This window comes from Rhinolophus ferrumequinum, chromosome 19, assembly GCF_004115265.2.
Source record: "Rhinolophus ferrumequinum isolate MPI-CBG mRhiFer1 chromosome 19, mRhiFer1_v1.p, whole genome shotgun sequence".
NCBI classification, from domain to species: domain Eukaryota; kingdom Metazoa; phylum Chordata; class Mammalia; order Chiroptera; family Rhinolophidae; genus Rhinolophus; species Rhinolophus ferrumequinum.
In genome coordinates, this window is record NC_046302.1 from 2,977,918 (window position 1) to 3,003,061 (window position 25,144).

Sequence of the window (25,144 nt, forward strand, 5' to 3'; positions counted from 1 at the left end):
TTCTGCCCCTAGGAGGACTATTCTTAGCTAATGCTTTTCCTGGTATTCTCTGGTCAAGTTGCTGACTTGCAGGTTAGCTTGTTGCTCTCATGGAGCTACCAACCTCCTCTTAATTGCTGACCACCAAAATCTGCATTGTTTTCAAGAGCACCTTTATACTTGAACTTCCCCACAGTTAATTTAAAAAATTTCCTTTGGGTAGAATTTTGGAGCTCTCTGATCTATGGCCACCACTTTCCCCAGTAAAATCTCTGAGACCTTGCTCTAGAGCTGGGGGTGGGGTCAATGACCTGATTTTCTTGGAGTAACATTTCTGCTTTGTGAGCAGGGCACTGGGTGGGGCATTAGCCTCTGATCTTCTTGGCTTACCTCTTCTGGCTTAGAACCTCTCTCTACAAGTGGACTGAGGCACGGGTGATCAGTGCCCCAGTATTTTCAGACTCGGGTAAAGCCTTTGATCTCCGAGTGCAGGCTGGGTAGAGGAAGGGAGCCCCTGTGTTGTTGGCCACACTTACCAGGAACGTAGCCTCAGAGCTTTTGGGAGACCAAGAAATGCTGGTGGTCAGCCCCTTCTGGTGACCGGATTTCAGGGACTAGGGAGCCTCATTTTCTTGGCTGCTCACTTGAAGTGGAGTCTCCATCAAGCTGACCTAGGGCAGGGGAGCGAGGGTGTAGGTCGTGGCTGAAGTGCCTGGGACTCTCTCTCCCTGTTCTTATTGACATCTAGTCGGTTTCCTTGAATACATGTTTCTTCGTTTGCTGTGTGCGATCAGGACAATTTCCAGAGACTTCACAGGGTTGTTTTTAAAATAATTTCCACCAGTTGTGGGTATTTTGTCAAGGAGCAGGTCTCCCAGGCTCCTCATGCCAACGTCCCGCAATTGTAACCTTTGGGTTTTGTCTTGAGGGCTGAGGGCATTGAAGGGTTTAAGTAACGGTGAAAAGTGGGCTTTAAAAGACTACTTTGATTGCAGTTTAGAAAACTGGAGGGGACAAAGCTGGATGCAGAGAGAACTGGAATGTTGCTGAGAAATTGCAGTAATTGATGTTGGTGACTCAAATTAAGAGAATAACTGTAGAGAACTAGTCCAAGATAGAGAATTGTTAAAACTTAGTAATTAATTGGATTGATGGGAAATTTAGTGCAGAGTAGGAAGATGTTTTAAGAGAGGAAGTCATTAAAATGACTCCTAATCAGTGCTCGCAAAGGTGTCAAAATGCGGGTTCTGATCCAGGGCCTGGTTCTGCACAGGTGATGCCTGTGCTGCTGGGCCTCTGTCCCCTGCGTGAGCAGCAAGGCTCTAGGGTTTCTCGTTCAGGCAACTGGTGACTGCTGGCAGCGTGAATTGTCAGTTTATTTGTCTGTGCATGCAAGGTGAGGAAATATCATTGTCTGTCTTGAGTTCAGGAAACGGATTTGAGCAAAAGTTACAGAGTTGAAAGTCAAGGATTCAAATGGTAAAAGAAGGGAAGAGATAGACTGAGATCATTCTGGGAAGATGTGTAGAGGAAGAGGAAAAAGTACCCATAGGCCAGAGCTCATATTACTGAAGAACATTTATTTTGAACATCCCTTATTACTCTGTCCATATTTCATAACTGTTGAATCTTTGTGAGAGTAAAACTTAAGTAAATTTTTGTTACAGGTTAAAGAACTCTTTTCTTCTTTGGGAGTTGAATATAATATCTTGGAACTTGATCAAGTTGGTAAGTAGAATGGTTAGTACATACTGTTGTTCGCAATAAATGTCAACAAGATTGACTTCTTTTCATTTGTTTTGTTCAACTTACTCTTGTATCTTTGAATTAGATGAGCTGTTTTTGCTCTATATTCAGCCATGCAGAAAATGAACTTCTATATGACAGATAATTTGGTGCAGTTTTTATTTTTCCACACTGAATTTTTTTAATTTTTCAATTACAGTTAACATTCAATATTATATTAGTTTCATATACACAGCACAGTGGTTAGACATTTTTTTATAACTTACGAGATGATCCCCCCAATAAGTCTAATACCCATATTTGTGAGGGGTGTAAATGTCTAATTATTACATTGTTTTGTACACCTGGAACTAATTTAAAAAGAAAAAAGAAGTATATAGTCACATGGATAAAAGTACAGCGTCGGGAATGTAGTCAATGATATTGGTGTAGATTTCTTTATTTATGTATTGTTCGTATATGAGATTGGTATTTGAGGGAGAGGGAGTGGGAGGAAGATTTATAAACTGCTAACTTTGAAGTACTTCAGGCATTTCAGATGAGTCTGGCAACTTTCTAGCAAAGTAGGTTAAGCTGTAATAAATGAAAAGAATCTGCTCCTCATTCCTGATTGTATTACTCATGAGGGAGAATGCATTTGTCTTTTAGCTTTATACTTTTGAATTCTTGTCAAACATGCATTTATTGATCTAATATTAATTGAACACTTTACACATGCATGTGTTTTGCAGGGGTGGGATACAGAGTGGTGAACAGAAAAAAAACTGATGTCTGCTTTTATGGGACTACACCAACTCCTTTTAGCCATTCACCTTAATAAATGAAATATTCTTGAATTTTTGAGTCTTTTCTTAAGAATATACCAAACAGTCTTAAGTAGTTATGGCCTGGTTTTATTTTTAGGGATGGAGAATAAATTTTGATCTGTGATTGTAAAGATTTTTCAAATATAATTGTAGAAAATATTTTCTGAGTTACTCATATTGATGCAGATATTATCTTGATATTTGCTCTTTAAAGAGGATTTTTATCTATTTGTCTGACATAGTGATTGACATATATCAATCTAATTTAGGAGCGTTTATTTTAAAAGGAATCGATATATTGGTCTTTATTCTCTAAGGTTTCCTTTAAAAACCTTGATGTTTTCCCCTCTTGAGTCATTATTTCATAAAGTTATATAACACACTGACCCTTTTATGGATCTGTACATGTGAGCATCTGAGTGTTGTAACACTTCAGTTTGACTCACAAAGGTTTGGAAAACTTTCAATGTTTTTATATATTTAATTTTTTATTTATTTTATTTTTTATGTTATCTACCATTTCTTTTTTTTTAAACAAATGATATAATTTACAACAATGCATTCATATCTCAGTAAAGCTTTGAATATATGGCACACAATATTTTTATATGGTGTCCCTTCATTATATAGTTTAATCTACTGAGACTTAATTATTTCTTTGACCAAAACAGTTTTTGACTAGTATAGCTGTCCAAAAAAAGAAATGAGTGGTTTGAATTTGTTTAGTATTTTATTATTAATGTATACTTTGGTTACTAATTCTTGTAAAATGTTATTTTTCGTCTGCTGTTTGCAGGCTTATTGAAATTTGATAGTTTCATGTCATATAATGTTATGCATTTTGGGTTTTTTTTAATTGATTTAGACATTACCAAGAATATAATGATATTTGAATTATAAATGACTCACGAATACATTGTGAGTTTATAAGATATAAAATATGACATAAATTTAGTGAAATAGTTCAAATTTTTACTTTTAAAACCATCATTGTTGGCATTAATTCTTTTTATCTTTATTCCTTAGATGATGGGGCCAGTGTTCAAGAAGTGCTGTCAGAGATCACTAATCAGATAACTGTACCCAATGTTTTTGTGAATAAAGTACATATGGGTGGATGTGATCGAACTTTCCAGGTAATAATGATATTATGTGTTCTTTAAGTCTGTTTGTTCATTTTGTTCTTAAAAATATTTAAAAGGGGTAAAGTGGTTTTTAGGAGTCTATTCATCTTTTGGAAGTTGTAAAATGAAAAAGCATATAGATTAGTTATCAGATAATCTTCATTACTTTGATGGAAATTAGCTCTTTAGATACGTTAGAAACTAAGAAAGAGAAGATTTTATTTGAGGTTGCCAGACAACTAGGTGGGCCACCCTGCAGACCTTGGTCTCTTCCTCCTGATTGGGAGAGAAACAAGGGCTGTTCCTCTTTCAGGTTTAATAAAATGAGGTCAACACTAGCATTTCTGGCTAGGGTAAGTAGAATTCCTGACAGGGCTGCTAACCCAGGGAGCTTTGCAAAGGCTTATCACCTATGATTTTTTCTGATTCTTAGAATGCAAAAATAAATAGGAGTCATTCAGTTAAATAGTGATAGATAACAATTGATGTTTATTAAATAAGTTCCTTATTTTATAACTAGTTATTTACTTTTTTAAAAATTCTGCTCTCTTGTATTTTTTATGGATGTATGCAAATGGTAGTAGTCAATGATTGATTAAATATTTATATTTGAAATTTTAATTAAGAATTATATTTTTCTTGGGGGTAAAGATTATCTGCATTTTACGTTAATCTATGATCAGCATTGTTATCTAGAACAGTCTCTTTTATTATTCCTCGAAGTTATAACTCAATTCACATGGTGGTCAGTACCTTAATTGTCGTCCTCAAACACCTTCAGGAATGTGGGTCTTGCCAACCTTAACCTAGAAAATGATGTCAGAGGATGAATCTGGAGATGCAGAGATATCCACTCTATTTCAAGACTGAAAGGTGTTTTCTTAGATGGCAGATGCTTAGGAGACAGAGTTCTCTAAGGGCATCTAAAAGTAATGGGGCCAAAGGTGTCCTTTTAGAATGTGCTGAGAGCCTTAATGGGCACCCATCTGTCAGGGGGCCACATGACATCTTTTGATTCCTGTAGTTTCATAGCACTTCCGTTGTGCTTCCCAGGATGAGCTAGTTCCAGCATCGCGTTTCTAAAGCCAACATAATTTGATTGAGCAACTGACTTTGCATAAGGAAAATGGTTGCAAAATCACATACTGAACCTCTAACCTCATCTAAGCTACTTCTGCTCATGAGGGCCAAGTGAACAAAAAAATGTAGCATAGAACCAGGTTCATGGTCATTGCTGAAAGAAAAAGCAAAATGTTTGTGTTGTATAGGAAATTTATCAGTGAGCTGCAAAATTTAGGTTAGTTTATGAGACACCCCATGACAAAATGTGAAGTGCATGTCCTATTGGTGATGCATAACAGTTGTTTTCAGAAGGAAGCCTAGCACAGGTGAACAAAATGCATAGGCCCTTGACAAATGGTACTTGGCTATTTTATTGCACTTGGTTATAATATTTCAATGATTAGACCAAGGTAAAGGACCTCGTCTGACATAGATAGAACCTCTGGGTCATTTGACACATGCCTAGCAATCAGGAAATAACAAACAAACATGTACTTTAACATATGGTTTAGCTAGTTGGACCTTATTTAAATACCATTGAGATAAATTTACAATTCCGATTTTCATGAATTATAGATTGTTTCTTCTAAGATATTTATAAAAGAAATCCATGCAGGGGGGCAAAGAAACAGTTTTAAAACAAGTCATACCGTACTCTCTCCTTTCATTAAACCATAGGCACATCAGAGTGGTTTATTACAGAAGCTTCTTCAGAAAGAGTCAGCATATGATTATGACCTCATTGTCATTGGTGGCGGTTCTGGTGGCCTTGCATGTGCTCAGGTATGAAAAAATCAAACTCGAAGATAATTTCCCCGGTGATTGCCATAAAAAGTTCTTCTGCTATTTTTTTTTAAAAAAAACACAAACCAATGTTGATGTTACTATCTAAGTTTTTATTGTAATTAGTTGGTTGAATAAAGAGAAAAGACTGTGTTATGACACAAGCACAGCCTTTTTATTTAGGGAAAAGGAAAATTGGGGGAGTATTAGGAAAATGAAAAGATCTTTATTTGTGGCTTTTTTCTTTGTAGGAAGCTGCCATTTTGGGAAAGAAAGTTATGGTGCTAGACTTTGTGGTCCCATCACCTCAGGGCACATCCTGGGGTAAGCTGTTTTTCTTTGTTCTCTGCTCTTCACATACGTTTTTGGCTTTGTTAAGTCTCATTTAATCCTCACAACAATCTCTGGAGGTATAACTAGGCTGTTTCATAGATGAGGAAACTGAGACTTCAGTGAGGTGAAGTAACTGGCCTAAGATTTTATATTTAACAAGTGCTGATTAAGATTTTTTCAAAAAAAATTCCATGAGCTTAGTATTCCAACACTTCTGCCATAATAATTTTTGTACACATGCTGTAATATTTTCACATAGTCGTATTTGCTGTATATACTGTGTCGTGCTCACTTAAGTTTGCCATAACATTTTTCTTTGTTTTTGCATTGATTTCATAATGGACTTTCATGGCTGGATGATGGCCAGTCGAATTAGTGTGTATGTGATCATTCCAGGTCAGTGAGCTTCCAGCCCTGTGACCTTTGCTGTAAATGAGAGTACTCACCTTTCCATGTTCTTTTCACTATAAAAGAGAACACATAGGTTTTGTGCTGGATATTTTCTGTTTATGCTTCAAATTCATCTTCCATTGCCTCTACCTTGCTCTATGCCCCAGAAGTCTGATGAATTGGTAGCCTTGCGCTCTGGCTTCTGATTGGACTTGGCCAGTTGGGGTAATGGGAAGAGAACAGAAGGGAGGAGAATGGGGATGGGTGTCTTCATTTCCCTGACTCCCACCCTGCTGGTTGCTGCAGGCTGGCTCCATCTCCCTATGGCTCCACAGCCCCTACCATTGCCACCCCCCTTTGGGCTATGGTGCCTACTCAGTGTGCTTGCCCCTTCATGTGGAGTTGGTGATGGGCCCACTATTACTAGTTGTTACTACTTCTCTATCCGTCCTTGCTCTCTTGCCCATACCCTAATAATCATTTCCCTATAAAATCTCCTTAGTTATGCAGCTTGAGAGTGTCATCTGTTTCCTTCCAGAACCCTGACAAAATATGAAAATTATTTTTAGAAATTCAAAACTATCAAAAAATTTTAGCCAAGACTTTAACATTAGTAAAGCTGATTTACCTTGCATTGGACCTACTATCTACTCAGAGGAGTCAGAGTTACAAAGAGTAAAAGCTGGAAGCTGGGGTTCTGGCCCTTGATATTTTATCTGTCTAATTAATCTGATACAGTTATGATCTCTTTGTAGGTCAGACTCAAATGAAAGTTTTGGACTCTGTCTCCAGAAAGCTGTTGAAATGCAATTCATATTTTTGTTTATCATTGGGCCTCTTTCACGAACCCTTGGTTAAAAAGTTTGGGTTAACCATTTGTGTGTTATTATGAAGTATGAGGTTGACCCTACAATCATTAGAGTTTGTCATTTCCATGTTTTTAATAACACTCACTCTGCACATGTGTAAACCCACCCCCCCACAAACACAAACACACACATGAAACATTAAAACTGTTTTCTTTCTCAGGTCTTGGCGGTACATGTGTAAATGTAGGCTGTGTTCCTAAGAAACTGATGCATCAAGCTGCCCTTTTGGGGCAGGCATTAAGTGACTCAAGGAAATTTGGCTGGGAATATAATCAACAAGGTAGGTAATGGTATATAAAAATATAGATTGGAAGAAAAGAACCAGTTTCTTAGAAAAAGACTTGCTATAATATTTATATTTCTGTAGCTGAGTTTGAACTTTATTAATAAACACTGATTATAAACTTCCTATGTGTCGGGCAGGCACAGAGAACTCAACGGTGATCATTTAAACCTGGCCCTGCTCTCATGGGCCTTACTGCCTAGAAGGGAATTGTTGCTGTGTAGCCATTCCAAACCCATAGTAGAATGTGAGAGAGAATAATTCCTATTTTCGTATTTCAAGTATAAGGAAAATAGAATTGTAAGAGCCATTATTTGGATTTTTTCCATTATTGTGATAACATTTTCTTTTTTATCAACTGGTTACATATGTATGTCTTTGGTTAATGAAAAATGGAAAACAAATTCATCCAATAAACTCTTACTGGTTAGGCTCTGTGGATTTAGATATGAGGAAAATACAGTCCCTGTCCTTATGCAGCACACAATCTGTTGAAAGAGAAGAGAAGAGAAGCCATATGGTGTATTATAGTTCATGGTGCTGTTTTGAGCATTGACTCGAAGGGCACTTAATGGAGCCTTGAGGGTCAGAGGTAGGGGGAGGTGACCCTTGAGCTGCATCTTGAAGTAGGACATTTACGACAGGAAGCAGCCTGATCCAAACTATGGAGATGTGAGAAAACAGAATATTTGGGGGATAGTGAGCAGGTGAAGTAAAGAATGGGGGAGGGATGTTGGGAGTAATGAGATTAGAAAGAGAAGCAGGTCACGAAGGCTCTTAAATCACATTTTGAGGAGTTAAAATTTACCCCAGAGGTAACAAGAGCTGTTGAGGAGTTTCAGCAGGAGAGGAGCATGAACCACAGTTTGGATTCTGGATCCCTCTGATGGCACCAAGGAACTTAGAAGGCTGGAGGTGGGTAGGGGAGGGGTCAAGTCCAAAGACGAAGAAGTGAGGTGGGGTGCTGTTGCATAACCCAAAGGAGAAATCATGATGCCTGGACAAAGACTGTGAAGTTGGAGAGAGTACAAGATGGACTTAGAGGATTTAAGGCATGGAATTGGCAGGTTAGATGTGGAATGGTGATCTTGTATTATTAAAATAACGTGGAGTTTTAAAAAAAGTACAGCTTGTCTTTTACCCCGGAGGTTTTGATCCAGTAGATCTGTACATGTCATGTTGAAAGTTTCATAGGTGATTCTGATACTTAGAGGTGATTCTGCCAGGCCGTCTCGGTCATTGGTAGGGCAGAGGGTGAGGGAGGAGAAGGACTACAGAAAGAGGGACTGTGTGAAAATGTAGTGCATTTCATTGAGAGAAAAAACACAGGCAAGTTTGCAGCATAATGAGTTACAGCTGGACATATTCCCTATGGACAAATTTCCCCAGTCAATTCAGTGAAGAACTGTAGGTCAAGCTATAGTATCAATCGATAAAAGGAAGTCTTTCCATTTAGCATTTTAACTTCTGGGTAGTCTTCACTTTTAAGAATTCTTCATCTTGCACAGATATTCCACTTACGGTCCTTTTGGAACATTTTGGTGGAATAGATACCTGGGGATAATTTGTACTCGAGAGAGGTCTGGGCAAGGCCTGGTTTTATAGTCACAGCATTGTAGGTCATAGTTGAAGTCTTAGGAATTGCTGAGATGGTCTGGGGAGAATATATGGATGGAAAAGAATAGAAAACAGACAGAATCCTGAGATATGTTAATACCTAATGTAAGGGAGTGAGGAAGAGGAGGAAAACCAGGAGAGTTGTGTCACAGAAACCAGGAGGGGTTAGATTTTTAAGGGCAAGGTTTAGAGCTTAGGGAGTCTTCAAAGAGAACAAACTTGAATGAAATGCTACAGAAAGGCTAAATGGAATAGAATTTGAATTATGCACATTTTAGATTGGTAGTTTAGCTAGTTAAGGAGTCTCTTTTTAAAATTAAAAACGTTCATACCCTGTTTCTGTAATAATAAAGTCCAAGTGGGGAGAAAACACTGAATGCCTCCTTGGTGGGACAAAAGGTCGCAAAGAATGGAACTGCACACTGGGCCTGTGACAAAGGAGATAGGCAGCCAGGCAGGGTGGTGTGTGGATGGTACCAGAAGGCAGGCTTCCCCCACGAGCTGATGACTTTTTGACCTGTCACCCGTGGTTGTGCCCACTGCCTCACACTGTTACGGCTCCACAATTTCAGGGAGGAAACAGCAAGCAGGGTGTTTGCTCGCACCACTTTGCCTCCCCTGAGAGGCCAGTTGATGTTCTCGAACTCTTTTAAGTGCTTAATATTTCTAAACAATTTCTAATTTCCTTGAGTGGGTAAAATTTTAGATTCCTCAAAGTTCCCTGTATACAAAATACTTCTAAGTTAATTTTGAGGTCCTATACTAAGAAATACCTAGTTAGTCATCACATGGAAATTGGGGCTTAGAAATTTTTAGGCATAGGTTCAATGAATGACCAAGAGAGGTCAACAGAATCTGAGAGGTAAGAGAAAAGAAGTAAAAACATGCTGAAATCTTGTTCGGGGAGATGTTCTAGATTCTTTCATTCTTACTGTTGATAGAGAAATATATATTACAATAAATTAAAAATATATACATAATCTCCAGATTAGAAATTGAATGTAGAATTTCCAAGTAAAAGAAAGGGAAGAGGAAAATGTGCAAAAAAACAACATGAAACTGCAATTTGGAACAAACAAAACAACAGAAAATAAGATGCCCCACGTAAGAGCAATCTTTTACATATTAGAATAAAGCTGAATGGGTCAGATTTTCAAGTTGAGTAAATAGGAAAATTCTTTCAAATGCTGTTTACAAGACACACACCGAAAACCAAAAGAGATAATTGTTAAAAATATAGGAATATTTAAATAGATTGGAAATTTTTTAATAGGTAAGAAAAAATATCAGGGAAATGCAAAGCAAAGCAATGGCAGTTAATATCAAATAGGTAGACTACAAGGCAAAAATAACAACAAAAACAAAATTTAGGAATTAATGAGTTAACACCCTCCCCAAAATAGAAGTGATAAAAGAGTATATTTGAAAATACAAATAAAGTAATCCTGTGGCAAGTGCAGTCAAGGAAGTAAGTAGAGAAAATTCGTACAAATATGCAACATTAGGTGTGAAAAAAGAAATACAACTACAGATAAGAGATAAAACAAATTCAGCATGCAAATTATTGGTAAGAATTTTAAATATCTCGATGAAAAGGAATATCTTCTAAGGAAACATAAATGATCAGAATTGACTTGAATTATCAGAGAAAACATTGTCCAAGAAGAATCCATTCCCCAAGACACCGTAGATTTACAAGTAAAAATTCTCAGATCTTCAAGGAACAGATACTTTGTAATTTAAACTGTATAGAACTTAGAAAAAGATGGAGAGGATTACTTTTATTTTTTTTTTTTTGAGGCTGACATGATGATACAGAAAAATAATGTGAAAATAGAAAACTATAGCTCATAGAGGTGCCAAAATTCTAGAAAAAGCATTAGCAAATCCTCTCCAGCAGTGTACTAAAAAAATGCATTGTGACTTAATGAGGGTTCATTCTGGGGGTGCAAAAATGATCAGCATTAGGAAATCATAGTAGGAATACATAAAATCGTTAGTAAAATAAGCAAAGAGAAGGGTACTTCCTTTACATGATGAAGAAAAGTCAGAAGCAGATATTTAATGGAAAAAAGCTTGAGGCATTTGCATTAAAGTCAAGAATAAGACAGAGCTGTACACTTCCATTACTAATCTCCACATTGTTTTGGTGTTTCTGGCCAATGCACACAAGGAAGAATAGGAAAGAGAAAGTGTGTGTATTTGAAAAGGAGGAAGAAAAAGATATTGTAAATGTATAGTATGAATTTTATACAACATAGCTAGAATGTGCAAGAGATTGAACTAAAAATATTAGAACTAATAAGAGATCAGTAAATTGCTCATAAATGTGCAAAAATAAATAGCTGTCTCACATATCAGCAATAATGTTAAGTATAAATTGGAAAATTACAACAAAAATGATAGAATAACTTGAAATAAATTTAACTAGGAATGTACGAAATATACAGAGGGTGCCAAAAAAATGTACACGCATTTTTTTTGGCATAACTATTTTTTAATTAATTTCAGGTGTACAAAACAACAGACATTATATACCTCACAAAGTGATAACACTAAGTCTATTACCCCTCTGACACCGTACACACCTATTACTATATTCTTTATGCTGTACTTTACATCCCATGACTACATGTTTTTTAATTATAATTAACATTCAGTATTATTTTATATTAGTTTCAGGTGTACAGTGTAGTGTTTTGGGTTTTTTTATTATTAGTTTCAGGTGTACAAAACAATGTAATAGACATTTCACCCCTCAGAAAGTGATAATCCCCCTCCCCCAATCGATTGCCCCTCTGACATCATATATGTCTATTACAGTTCCTTTGACTCTATTCCCTATGTTGTATTCCACATCCTGTGACTGTATATATATATTAAATTATAGTTGACGTACAATGTTATTCAGCTTTAGCTTCAGGTGTACAGTGCAGTGGTCAAGCATCTACACCGTCCATTAAGAAACTGTAGTACATTTGTACAATGGAGTGTTACTCAGCTATAAAGAAGAATGAAATTTTACCATTTGCAGCAATATGGATGCTAGAGAACATAATGCTAAATGAAATAAGTCAGACAGCGAAAGACAAATACCATATGATCTCACTTATATGTGGAATCTAAAGAACTGAATAAATGAGCAAAGTAATCAGAAATAGTCTCATAGGCTCCGAGATATAGAGGAAAACCTGATGGTTGCTAGATGGGAGGGGGGTGAAGATGAGGGAGAAGGGGAGGGGATTAGAAAGCACAAATTGGTAACTACGATATTGCCACGGGGTATGAAATACAATTTGGAGAATACAATCAATAATGTTGTAAAGATTCTGTAGGGTGTCAGATGCGCACATGTCTTATAGGGAGACCACTTCATGGATGCTATAAATGCTTGATCACTACACACATTTTAAGAAAGGAAAAAAGTGTATTAAAATTGTAATACTCAATTTATACTGCTAACAAAAGATGAAGACAAGTCACATTTGACTTCTGCAATTACAAGAGGTGCTCAAAGTGGTTACCATCAGTGTCTAGACACTTCTGATTACGGTGAACTACTGCTTGAGCAATGTTGACCCAAGTGTCTACTTGTATAGCTGTGCATGCCAATTCTTCATATAGTACCATGCATCTCAAACTTATCACGAATGCATGCAGTTGTTAGGCGTGTTGGAGGTTCTGTTGCATGCTCACGCCTCCATTGTCATTGTACTTCCACAACATTCTCAAATTTCAAAGAACACTTCAAAATGGCCTTGCGCTTCTCAAACGACAACCGTGCTTCCGCCATTTTCTTTGACTGTTCTGCCTCCTGCATGGTGATGCTAGCATTCATTTGATTAGCGCCATGTTTTGAGCGAACGTCATACTATACATTGCTACCATAATTCAATTCAACTTCAAAAAGTAGTATATAGATAATGTCTCTTAAAATGTGTACAGGTAACCCCTGTATAACACGGTTGTTAGGTTCCTAAAAAATGCCATGTTATGTGAATCCATGTTATACGAAACAAAGAACTAGTACAAAAAAGGGAGTTAGGTTTCAAAAATTAAAAAACATAGTATTATATTTTTATAATTAAGAGAAATATCTTTATTAAAGCAATTTTCACCAAAAGTATAACATGTTAATGCATATTAAATAATGTTTTATTCATCATCACTACTAAGCATTTGTTACGTTCTTTGTTGTTTGGGGATTTCCCTAATTTTGAATGAGATATTTTTTGCTCTTAAAAGCTCTTATTATGCTCCGTGTTGTTTGGGGATTTCTCAGATTCTCAAACTGTGTTAGAATGAAACCGTGTTCTAGTATGCCGTGTTGTACAAGGGTTTCCCCTAATTCTCGAACTGTGTTAGAGCGAGACCATCTTATAGGCGTGCCGTGTTATACGGGGTTACTTGTATACATTTTTTTGGCACCCCCAGTATAAGAAAAGAATATAAAAGTGTAACAAAAAAATACCCTGACTTTGGAGGGGATTTCTCAATATAATGTAAAGACATTATTTCCAAATTAATTTGTAAATTTTATGTTAAGTTCAGGAAAAAAAACTCGATAAATTTTTTTCTTTTTAGAACTTGACAGATTATTCTAAAGTTCACATTGAAACATGTGTGAGGCTAGCTGTGCAATCTTTGAGAAAGTATAGAGAGCGACTTTTCCCATCAGTATTTAGAATTGTGATACTGTTGTAGGACTAAACAGATTAATAAATTGTAGAGCAAGTGATTCCAAAATGCCAGTCCATGGACTTGCCATATCAAAATCTCCTGGGGGAGCTTTTTAACTGTACAGATTCTGAGGTCCTGCTCCTGAAGGTGGGTCCCAGGATCTGTATATTTTGACATGATTCCCAAGGGGTCCTGATGTTTGGGAACCATTAGTATAGATAGAATGTCTTTTACAACAAGAACCAAAAACAAAAGGTGTGTGAAGTGTGAGTTTAACTGACAAGGTCCTTGGGACAAATGGTTCTTTAAGGGTTGGAAGGATAGCTTTTCCAACTATTGGGGGAGTAAGGCAGAGATATCTTAGGATATGAGAGGTATCTTAGGATATGAGGGTATGCTCTATTGTGGAGAGGGTCATCACTATTGGGTTGTAACCTCCTGGGATCATGGGGTGAGGGTCAGGTAATGTAGTAACCTAAACGACCCTCTGGATTGCAAAATCTTAGTTGACATGTTATATACTGGCATCCTAGAAAGGGTGATGTGACTTCTGAGCCATTATTTGTATTGGCCAAGCCTCTCTATGCACTGTGACCTCTTCCCTTGCGTACACTCTAATATCCTACGTTCCTGATGAGTAGTGGAGGCTTTCCTTTTTTTTTCCTTTAAAAAAATTTTCAATTACAGTTGACATTCAATATTATATTAGTTTCATGTGTACAGCATAGTGGTTAGACATTTATATAACTTAGGAAGTGATGCCCTAGTCAGTCTCTCACCCCCCAGCACCGTACATAATTATTATAATATTATTGACTATATTCCCTATGCTGTACTTGACATCCCTGTGACTATTTTGTAACTGCCAATTTGTACTTCTTAATCCCTTCATCTTTTTCACCCAGCCCCCCAACCTCCCACCCATCTGGCAAATATCATTTTGTTCTCTGTATCTATGAGTTTGTTTCTGTTTTGTTTGTTCATTTATTTTGTTTTTTAAATCCCACATATAAGTGAAATCATATGGTATTTGTCTTCCTTTGTCTGTCTTATTTCACTTAGCATAATAACCTCTAGGTCCATCCATGTTGTTGCAAATGATAAGCTTTCTTTCTTTTTTATGACTGAGTAATATTCTATTGTATATGTACCACGTCTTCTTTATCATCTACCAATGGACACTTAAGTTGCTTCCATATCTTGGCTATTGTAAATAATGCTGCAAAGAACATAAGGGTGCATATATCTTTTTGAATTAGTGTTTTGGATTTCTTCGGATAAATACCCAGAAGTGGGATTGCTAGGTCATAAGGTAGTTCTACTTGTAATTTTTTGAGGAACCTCTATATTGTTTTCCATAGTGGCTGCATCAATTTGCAGTTGGCGGGGGCCTTTCCTGAGAGTGCTAGATGGGGGTAAGTCTCCATATGTGACCAGGGGGCAAACCCTCGGTTGGGTTTGTCTTCAGGAATCTCATCCAGTTTGACAGGAGCTCTGGGCTGGCCTCTGTGTCTTATAAACAGTGCTGCATGGTGACAGTGGCTCCCTGGGAACAAGCATCAGCAGATGAGGTGAATGCCCAGAAATAAATCCCACCTAGAAGATACAGGGATGATGAGAAATCAGATTCCATCAACTCCCACCCCAACTTCACCAGGAAGTAGGTAAACTTTGTATGACAAATGGTGTGCAACGGTGAACACTAACCACATGTATCGTAAGGAAATGTAGGATATTCACTATCATAAAACCACCACCAGATGAACCAAATAGGAGTGGCCTGGGCCCATCTGGGGAGGTGAATGTGCAGTGCCCACTGACCTGAGAACTGCTTCCCTTCACATGCAGGAGGCCGTGTGCAACAGGCCCTCAAAGGATGTGAAAGTGTCATTGGGTGCTCCCGAGTAGAGATTATCTTCCTGCCTCATATCTTTGAGGGCACAACTATAGAAGGGCCAGTTTTCCCCATTCTCTCCTCTATGGATTTTTTTTCCCCAGTTTTCTTCTTTTCAGAATTATGCTTTTTTGCATATTTTGTAATATAAACCATAACTGGTATGAAAAAGATTTAAGTTGCTAATTCTTGATTCTTAAAGCAGTATATCATGTGGCTCATGTGTGGTTATATATAATTTACCATTTATAGTAAAATTGACTTTATGCCCTCACCCTGATTATTTATTTTCAGCGAAGCACAACTGGGAGACCATGACAGAAGCGATTCAGAACCACATCGGCTCTCTCAATTGGAGCTACAGGGTGTCTTTGAGGGAGAAGGCTGTGGCCTATGTAAATTCCTATGGAGAATTTGTCGAACATCATAAAATAAAGGTACGAGTTGAATATTTTACATTGTTCATTTCTTTTCCTTACTAGTGTTTGTACTTGCCTTGAACTAAAATTCCATGTCACATGTTAAGGACTATAGCTAGTGCTTTTCTGTGTACGGCCATGCATGCACGTGTATTTCTACCACTGTGGACTGCATACATCTGGCTAAATTAAAGAAATTGCCTTTTAAAGAAATTTTATTTTAAAGTTATTTGCCTTCTGATTTCATTACCATCTTGAAAGAGAAAATGTTTAAACAGTTCAAAGTTTAAATAGTAAAGAGATCAAAATTTTAGCCGTTAATTCTTTTTTAAAATTACCTAGAATTCCAGTATATTACTCATAGGAACATTAATAAAAGTAGTATCAGAACTAGTGTATTTTATAAATTTATATTTGTAAGTTTGTGTATTATAAGGTCAATATGTAAGAAAAATGAGACCATTTTGATGAACACAAAAGTTTTAAATTGGAGTTATGAAAGGCAGTCAAATACTATCCTCAACACCTAGTTCATTTTTTTTTTCTTTTTCATAGTTCATTTTTGTACTCTGCTTTCGTAGCACAGTATGCGATGACCTTGACAGGATTTGAGGTTATTTTGTAATCATTTGTTGTCTCTAGAAAGGTATGAGGTGGTCCATTTAAAGCTGCCCCTTTGGACTATGTCTGAGCTAATTTTAATTACATCATCTACATGAAACATAGTAGAAATACAAGTCAGTCAGTTTTATTCCTCAAGCTGTCATGTGCCTGGCAGAGTCCATTGAATAAGCCGATCTTTTCGAGAAACTTCAGGTTCCTCCTACTTCACCTTCACAGTCAGCACTTTTGGTCTGTTTCAGGTCTCTTTTTACACTACCCCCTTGTTTAAATACCTTTATTGCTTTTTGAATTTTTAAAATGCAAATGTATTTATGATTTACTTGTAAAATGGAAAATAAACAATGACCAGCCTTTATTGATTCTCCATAGCTTGGAGTTTTAGAATGGCACAGAAGGGTCTGTACATTTGGCGCTAATCTGTGTGACTTTACCTCTGAGATCTACCCTCCTCTCCTGTCACTCTGGCCACTTGCTGTTTCCCGTACACTAGCTGCTTTCAGGCCGGTGTGCATTTCTATATGTACTGTTCTGTCTTTAGGTTTCCATTCCTCTCAAATCTTTTCACTTTCCTCATCTCCACTTGAAATGTCACCACCTTTGAAGCCATTCTTGAGGCTTTCCAATCCCCTATTCAACCCCCAGTGTGGTCTTTTGGTTAATATTTTGTAAAGACTTCTGTTTTCTGTGGTTGTGCTTGTCACACTGCATTATTGTTTTTGCACATTGTTCCTGTTGATGGGAAGCTCCATAGAGGGTAGTAATTAGTTTGTCCATGGTGTCTGGTACTCTGTGGTATTTGTTGAAAAATGAAATTTACTTTTTTTTTTTAAGGCAACCAATAGAAAAGGACAGGAAACTTGTTATACTGCTGCAAAATTTGTCATAGCAACAGGTGAAAGGCCACGGTATTTAGGAATCCAAGGAGACAAAGAATACTGTATTACTAGGTAAGATTAAATAGGCCATTTTAACTGTAAATTGTATTATGTTTTATGTGTTCCGATTTATTTATTCCCTGTCTTATTTCACAAAGATTTGAATTGATGAATGATATATACAGTGCACGAAGCTCAGTAGTTAACATAATGGAGCAAAGAGAAAATAAGGTTAGGTAAATAATAAGGTCAAATTTATACATAAAAATATGCTACATGTTTCTAGATAATTGCTATGGGAATTTAGCACTAAGCTTCCTAGAGGCCAAAACAAAGAAGTGAATGCAATTAGCTTTAGGTTTTAGTGTCTATATAATAGTAATCTGGAGAATCATGGCTGTTCCTTATACTAAGATTTAATAGGAATCTTCCCTAGATGGTCATAAAGAGGACAATGTATAATGTAGAACATGACTCTCAAACTTTTTTGACCAGATGCACATTAAGAAATACATTTTCGGGGCGGAGCTGGATGGCTCAGTTGGTTAGAGCGTGAGCTCTGAGTAACAATGTTGCCAGTTTGATTCCCACGTGAGCCAGTGAGCTGCGCCCTCCACAACTAGATTGAAGACAATGAGCTGCCACTGAGATTCTGGAGGGGTGGCCGGATGGTTCAGTTGGTTAGACCATGAGCTCTCAACAACAAGGTTGCTGGTTCAATTCCCACATGGGATGGTGGGCTGCACCCCCTGCAACTAAAGATTGAAAACGGCGACTGGACGTGGAGCTGAGCTGTGCTCTCCACAACTAGGTTTAAGGACAGTGACTTGGAGATGATGGGCCCTGGAGAAACACACTGTTCCCCAATATTCCCCAATAAAATTTTTAAAAAAAAGAGAGAGAAAAACATTTTCGTAGCACTTTTGTTCAGGTGAACACACACACACACACACATACACACACACACCAGTATTTCTTCTTATCACATATAACATAGTCTAATATTTTCTGTTCTGTTTTTTTTTTTAAACTTTGCTGTGATCCATTAATTTGATTTTGAAAAATCTAAAGTATACTTCTTACTCCATAGGAGACACTTTACGAACTCCAAAAGGCTGTTTCTTTTAGTGTTTCTTCATTTAAGCCCCCAAATACCATTTAGCCAACAAAAGACCATTATATATTGAAACCTAAATAACCCATTTCATTTTTATTGCCTACATATTCTTTTTTGTATTTTTCTTTTTCAGTGATGACCTTTTTTCTCTGCCTTATTGCCCTGGCAAAACGTTAGTAGTTGGTGCATCTTATGTGGCTCTGGAATGTGCAGGATTTCTTGCTGGCATTGGCTTAGATGTCACAGTTATGGTGCGTTCAGTGCTTCTTCGTGGATTTGATCAAGAAATGGCAGAGAAAGTGGGTTCCTACATGGAACAACATGGTATTAAGTTCTTAAGAAAATTTATACCAGTGATGGTGAGTCTGAATGACATTTGGAATTCCCGTTTTTACTCTCTCTTTAGCCTTTTATTTTACCCCTCCTTAATTGGTCTGTACTCAACATGAAACCTTAAAGATAGTGTTCCCACCCCAAATCTACAAAACTGGCCCCCATTTGTCCCTGTCTTTTCTTCCTTTCATAAGGAGGTGCCCTTGTTCCTCTCAGCCCAGTTCCTTCTTCTCTCACTGTTCTTGTCACCTTTTCAAGAGATACCCCACCTTCAGCCTATAGTCATCGTCTTCCTCCCTCTCTCATGCCATTTAGTGTCTGATCTTTAAACACATAAGCCTCCTTCCCCTCTCTGCCTTTCTGGGCGGGTCCCCATGTTTCTTTTCCCCTTTACAAGAAAACTTCCATTCACACTACTTCATTTTTTACCTCATTTCACACTTCCGACGATTCTCAGCTGCTTCCATTCCTGCCACTTCTTTGAAATTGCTTGTCAAGATCTATAGCAAACTCCCTGCTGTCAAAGTCAATGGTCACATCTCTGTTCTTACCTTACTGGGCCTCTGGCAACATTCTTTCCATTTGAAACACTCTCCTTTCTCAACTTCTCTGGACCCACAGCTTATGGTTCCACATGTACGTAAATATCAAGAGTACCTGGTCCCTCTTCACTTCACTGCCCTTTTTACCTGGTCAGTCTTCTTTAGGTCCATACTTTGTTATCTCAATGCTAATAGCTCTCAAATTTACATATCTTGCACAGGCATCTCTCCTGAACACCACATTCATTTGTACAGATGCTTACTGGATGTCTTCACTTGAATTCCTCATAAGCATTTCAAATTTAACAAGACAAAAATGAAACTCTTAATTTTCTATCTAAATATATTCCCCTGCTAATCTTTCTGGCCTATCTCAGTACTCAATAAATGATATATAGCCCACACAATTTATTAAGCCAACACCCAGAAAGCATCCCTTCATTCTTCCTTTTATGTTGCCTCCACCTAATCCATTAATTTATTTCTACTTCCAAAATGTACCTTGTGACAGTCCTTTTTTCTCTATGTCTACTTAGTCCAAGACCCTAAGTACATACACACATGTATACACACACACACACACACACACACTACACACACACACACACACACACACACACGTGTATACCCTATGACCCATTTATTTTCTGTCCCCTTTTGATAAAATTATTACATTATTTATCCTTACTAGGTTCAACAGTTGGAGAAAGGTCTACCTGGAAAGCTGAAAGTGGTGGCTAAATCCACTGAAGGACCAGAAACTATGGAAGGAGTATATAACACAGTAAGTTTTTATTTTATAAGCAGTAAGTGGTTGAACACACTCATAAATTACCACAGATGAAGCTTATGGGAAAATTATACCAGGCTCAACACTTTTTTGTTTTGTTTTGATTCTTTGTAAGAATATAAAAAATATAGAAGGTAGTTGGTCTGTTGCTATTTGATAGTCGTACATAAAGAATACTATGGTCAAATATAGGTGTATGTATAAGTATGCATAGAACAAAATCTGGAAGCAGATATACCTGACTGTACTTACTTCAGGAGCATTAGATATACATTTCTGAATTTGAACATTTTTATAATCAACATTAAATCTATTTTATAATAAAATTTCCCTTTGAAAAAATAAACAATGTAAAATCTCCAAAAAGTCTGAATAGTCCATGGACTATTGTGGATGGCAACAAATCTAATTTAAACTGATGATGTTTGGATGCCAATATTTCTTTTATAAATTGTAGTTTATAGTTTTAATTATAGTTTTAATTGTATATTTATGTTTTATTAGGTTGGTGCAAAAGTAATTGCGATTTGAAAGGTTAAAAATAATTGCAAAAACCACAATTACTTTTACACCAACCTAATATATATTCTTATAGAGATTATTTATTTTAGTTACAACAGGAAACAGCATAAAGTCAACAAAGCCAAAAAATACATAATAAAACCAAAAAAACTCTTCTTGATAATTTATCCTTACATTATTTTGGATTTTCTTTGTACACATTCATATTATTTGTGAATAACAACAGGTTTGTTTCCTCTTTTCCAATGTTTTCCTTGTTATTTCTTTTTCTTGCATAAGTGCACTATCGTGTTTCCCCGAAAATAAGACCTAGCCAGACAATCAGCTCTAATGCATCTTTTGGACCAAAAATTAATATAAGACCTGGTATTGTATTGTATTATATTATATTATACTATATTATATTATTATATTATACTCAGTGTTATATTATAGTAAAATTTTTGCTCCATTTTCCTCTGGGAAATTTCTGTTTTTGCTCCAAAAGACTCATTAGAGCTGATTGTCTGGCTAGGTCTTATTTTCAGGGAAACCTGGTAGCAAGCCCTCCTTCACAGTATTAACCAGAAATGGCCGTAGCAGACATTCTTGTCTTGTTCTTGATATGAAAGGAAAGTATTCAGTATTTCATTATTTAAAGAATAATGTTATCTGTAGGGTTTTGGTAGATATTTTTAATCAGGTTAAAGAAATTCTTTTCTATTTCTTGTTTGCTAAGGGTTTTTTGGTTATTTGGGTTTTCTTTGTTTTTTTATTTTGAATCATGAGCGGGGCAATTGAGATCTCGCTTCACGGCAATTGTTATCAGTTTGGCTCAAATAAATTCTTACAAAAATTCTCAAAAGAAAACAAACGAAACAAAATAAAAAATACCATGAGTGGATGAGTTCAGTTATAACAGTGTTGCTTTTGTACCTGTTGTTGATCAAGATTTTTTTTCTTTAATTTGTTAATGTCTTGAGTTACATTGATTTTCTAATCTTCATTCAACTTTATATTGCTGGTATAAACCCAACTTGGTAAAGGTCCTTTTTATATATTGTTGAATTTGTTTATTAAGAATTTTTGCATTATATTCATTGGCTTATAATTTCCTTTCACATACTAAACTTTTCAGATTTTGGTATCAAGGTTATTCTAGCTCATGAAAGAAGTTTTGGAGTATGTTCCTTCTTTTTATGTTCTTTGAAAGCATTTATGTAAAGTAATACGAAAGCGTTCTTTGTGTGTTTGATTGAATTTACTGATGCAACCATCTGGGTCTAGAATTTTCTATCTATCTATCTATCTATCTATCTATCTATCTATCGAGAGAGAGAAAGAGATATTTGACCACTAATTCATTTTTTTTTTAATAGTCGAAGGAATTTTAAGGCTTTCTATTTTTTTCTTCGTTACTTTTGAATAGTTACGTTTTTTAGGAATTAGTCTATTTCATCTAAGTTGTCAAACATTGGTATAAAGTTGTTCACAATATCTAAATTTGTAAATTATTTATTTTTGTAATGAGGTATAATTTATATGTAGTAAAATGCACAGATCTTAGATGTTCTATCAGTTTGACAAATACACGTTTCTGTAATCCACACTCCTTTGAAGGTAACAAAACATTTCTGTGAGTTTAGAAAGTTCTCATATTTCTTTCCACTCCCTGACCCTAAGCAACGCTATTCTGATTTTATTATTATAGACTAGTTTTGCCTATTCTTGACATCAAAGAAATGGAACCGTATAGTAGGAACTCCTTGATATCTGGCTTCTTTTATTCAGAATGATGTTTTTAAGGTTCATCTATGTTGTTGTGTGTATCAGTAGTTTTTTTTATTGTATGAATGGTATGAATATGTACTTGTATGATTATACCACAGTTTATTCATTTTCCTGTGGGTGGTCACCTAGGATGTTTTCAGTTTAGGCTAATTGTGACTTAAACTCCTATGAAGATTTCTAGTATAAAAAGCCTTTTGTGGCCATATATTTTCATTTCTCATGGGTAAATAAATACCTAAGAGTGAAACTGCTTGATCCTAACATAATTCCTATGTTTAACTTTTTGAGAAACTGCCAGACAACTTCTAAATGATTGTGTCATTTTACATTTCTGTCAGCCATGCATAAGAGTTTTGCTTGTTCTATACCTTTACTAACATTTTGGGTTGGCTGGCTTTTTCATTTTAAGTATTCTAGTACATGTGTAGTGATATCTTAGGGTTTTCATTTGCATCTTTCTGATGACTAATGATATTGAGCAATTTTTTATGTGTTTATTGGCCATTTATATATTTTCCCTTATGAACTGTCTGTTTGAATCTTTGTGTTATTATTTGTTGGGTTATTTGAACTTTTATTCTTGAATTGCAGGAGTTCTGTATATTCCTTTTTCGGATGTATGTATTGTGAACATTTTCTTCCTACCTATGATGTGCCTAATTATTTTTTATGGCATTTTTTGATGAATAATAGTTTTAAATTTTTTATAAAGTCCAGTTTATCAATTTTTTATTTTATGGTTAATGCTTTCTGTGTGCTCCAAGAATTCTTTGCTCACTCAAAGATTGTGAAGATATTCTCCTATATTTTCTTCTTGAAGCTTTATAGTTTTATGTTTGGGTCTGTAATCCATCTTGAATTAATTTTTGTTTATGGTGTGAGGTAGGAATTCAGGTCCTTTTTCTTCCATATGGGTATCCAGTACCATTTGTTGAAAACACTTCCCTTTCTCCATTAAATTGCTTTGGTGCCTTTGTTGAATCATTTGACAGTTTAACTGTCAGTCTGTTTCTGCATTCTTTACTCCATTGACCATTTGTCTCCTTTAACCAGCACCACGTTGTTTCATTTTGTGTGTGTGTGTGTGTGTGTGTGTGTGTGTGTGTGTGTGTGTTTTAAAAAACAAGAATGTTTTATTGCAACCAGCAGGAGAGTGGCCTGCATGAGGTGGTGGGTGCGCCGAGCGTAAGGGTGGTCTGGAGGCCAGCTCCGAGGCCTCCTCAGATACACTTCTGGGAACGGGTAAAGAAGTCATGGCAAGCTACTGCTAAGTCACCAATAAGATTAAGAAATTCTTGGAAATCTAGCTGCCCTTCACAGTTGAGGTCCAGTTTCTTCATCATACAGTCAAGGACACCAGGGTCCTTCTGGTTCTTTGTGAAGGCAGCTAGTTCTATATTCATGAAGGTTAGGAACTCAGTCTTGGAGAGATTGCACTTGTTCCTGACCTTTCCAGCATACTTTTGGAAAACAGCAATCAGAGACTTGATGCACTGCTCTGTCTCTGTAGGGCTGGACATTTTAGCCATGTAAGAGTGGAGCGAGGCACAGAGGGTGTGAGCTGGGAGTGGTGCGGTGAGCTCTGCCTGGTGACTCCACATTGTTTTGATTATCGAAGCTTATAGTAAATTGTAGACCAGGTAAAGTCCTCCAAGTTTAGTTCCTTTACATTTCCATATAAGTTTTTAAAATAGCTTGCCAATTTTTATTTTTTTAAAGCCTGCTAAGATTTTGATTGGGATTGTATTGTACAGATCAGTTTAGAAGAACTAACACGTTAATAATATTTATATTTCCAGTACATGAATTTCTTATATTGTTTCTTGTTTATGTGTTCTTTAGTTTCTTTCAGCAATATATAATTTTGCTCTAGAGGTCTTTCATATATTTTGCTGAATTTATCGTGAATATTGATATTTTTTAAGCTATTGTAAATGGTATTTTTTAAGTTTTTAACTTTCAATGGTTAGTTGGTACTATATGAAAATACAAATGAGTTTTATATATTGACCTTATAGAGTCTTAGGATTTATGTCTGCATATAAAACCAGTTTGGTTTCTTCTTTCCAATCTGCATGCTTTTTATTTCTTTTTCTTGCTTTGTTGCACTGGTCACGACCTCCAGTATAGTGCTGAACAGAAATTGTGAGTGTGCATCCTCATCTTGTTGCAATCTTATGGGTGATTTTAGGCATTCAGTCTTTCATGATTGCTAGGTCGTAAGATTTTTTACAAATGCCTTATATCAGGTTGGGAAAGTTTTCTTTTATTCTTAGTGTGCTGAGAAGATTGAGGATTTAATTAAAATCCTCAAAGAATGTTAAGTTTTGTCAAATGCTTTTTTCACATCTGGGATGATTAAATTGTTTTCTCCTTTATTCTGTTAATATGGTGAATTAAATTGATTGATTTTTGCGTGTTAAACCAAATTTGTATTTTTGGGACAAACTTCACTTGGTCATGATCAATTATCCTTTTTACATATTGTTATATTTGATTTGCTAAGATTTTGTTAAGGATTTTGCATCTATATTCATGAGGATATTGGCTTATAATTTTATTTAAATATCCTTGTTTGATTTTGGT

The 25,144-nt window shown here is 36.2% G+C and overlaps 2 protein-coding genes across 4 annotated transcripts in view; one reads left to right on the forward strand and one right to left on the reverse strand.

Moving 5' to 3' along the window:
• Positions 1-25,144, forward strand: part of TXNRD3 (thioredoxin reductase 3) — a 60,537-nt gene that overhangs the window by 12,992 nt on the left and 22,401 nt on the right. For all 3 annotated transcript variants that reach the window (XM_033087691.1, XM_033087692.1, XM_033087693.1), the window contains exons 2-10: positions 1,647-1,707; positions 3,558-3,667; positions 5,396-5,500; positions 5,752-5,824; positions 7,253-7,372; positions 15,861-16,003; positions 17,441-17,556; positions 18,735-18,960; positions 20,168-20,260. In XM_033087691.1, the coding sequence (XP_032943582.1) occupies positions 1,647-1,707; positions 3,558-3,667; positions 5,396-5,500; positions 5,752-5,824; positions 7,253-7,372; positions 15,861-16,003; positions 17,441-17,556; positions 18,735-18,960; positions 20,168-20,260 (1,047 nt within the window). The remainder of the gene's footprint in view (positions 1-1,646; positions 1,708-3,557; positions 3,668-5,395; positions 5,501-5,751; positions 5,825-7,252; positions 7,373-15,860; positions 16,004-17,440; positions 17,557-18,734; positions 18,961-20,167; positions 20,261-25,144) is intronic.
• Positions 23,779-24,087, reverse strand: LOC117011913 (protein S100-A11-like). The gene has a single exon (XM_033087694.1). The coding sequence runs from the start codon at positions 24,085-24,087 to the stop codon at positions 23,779-23,781; it is 309 nt and encodes a 102-aa protein (XP_032943585.1).

Excerpts from the sequence above, each read along its gene's own strand:
- LOC117011913 (XM_033087694.1), bottom strand. The coding sequence starts at position 24,087 with ATGGCTAAAATGTCCAGCCCTACAGAGACAGAGCAGTGCATCAAGTCT.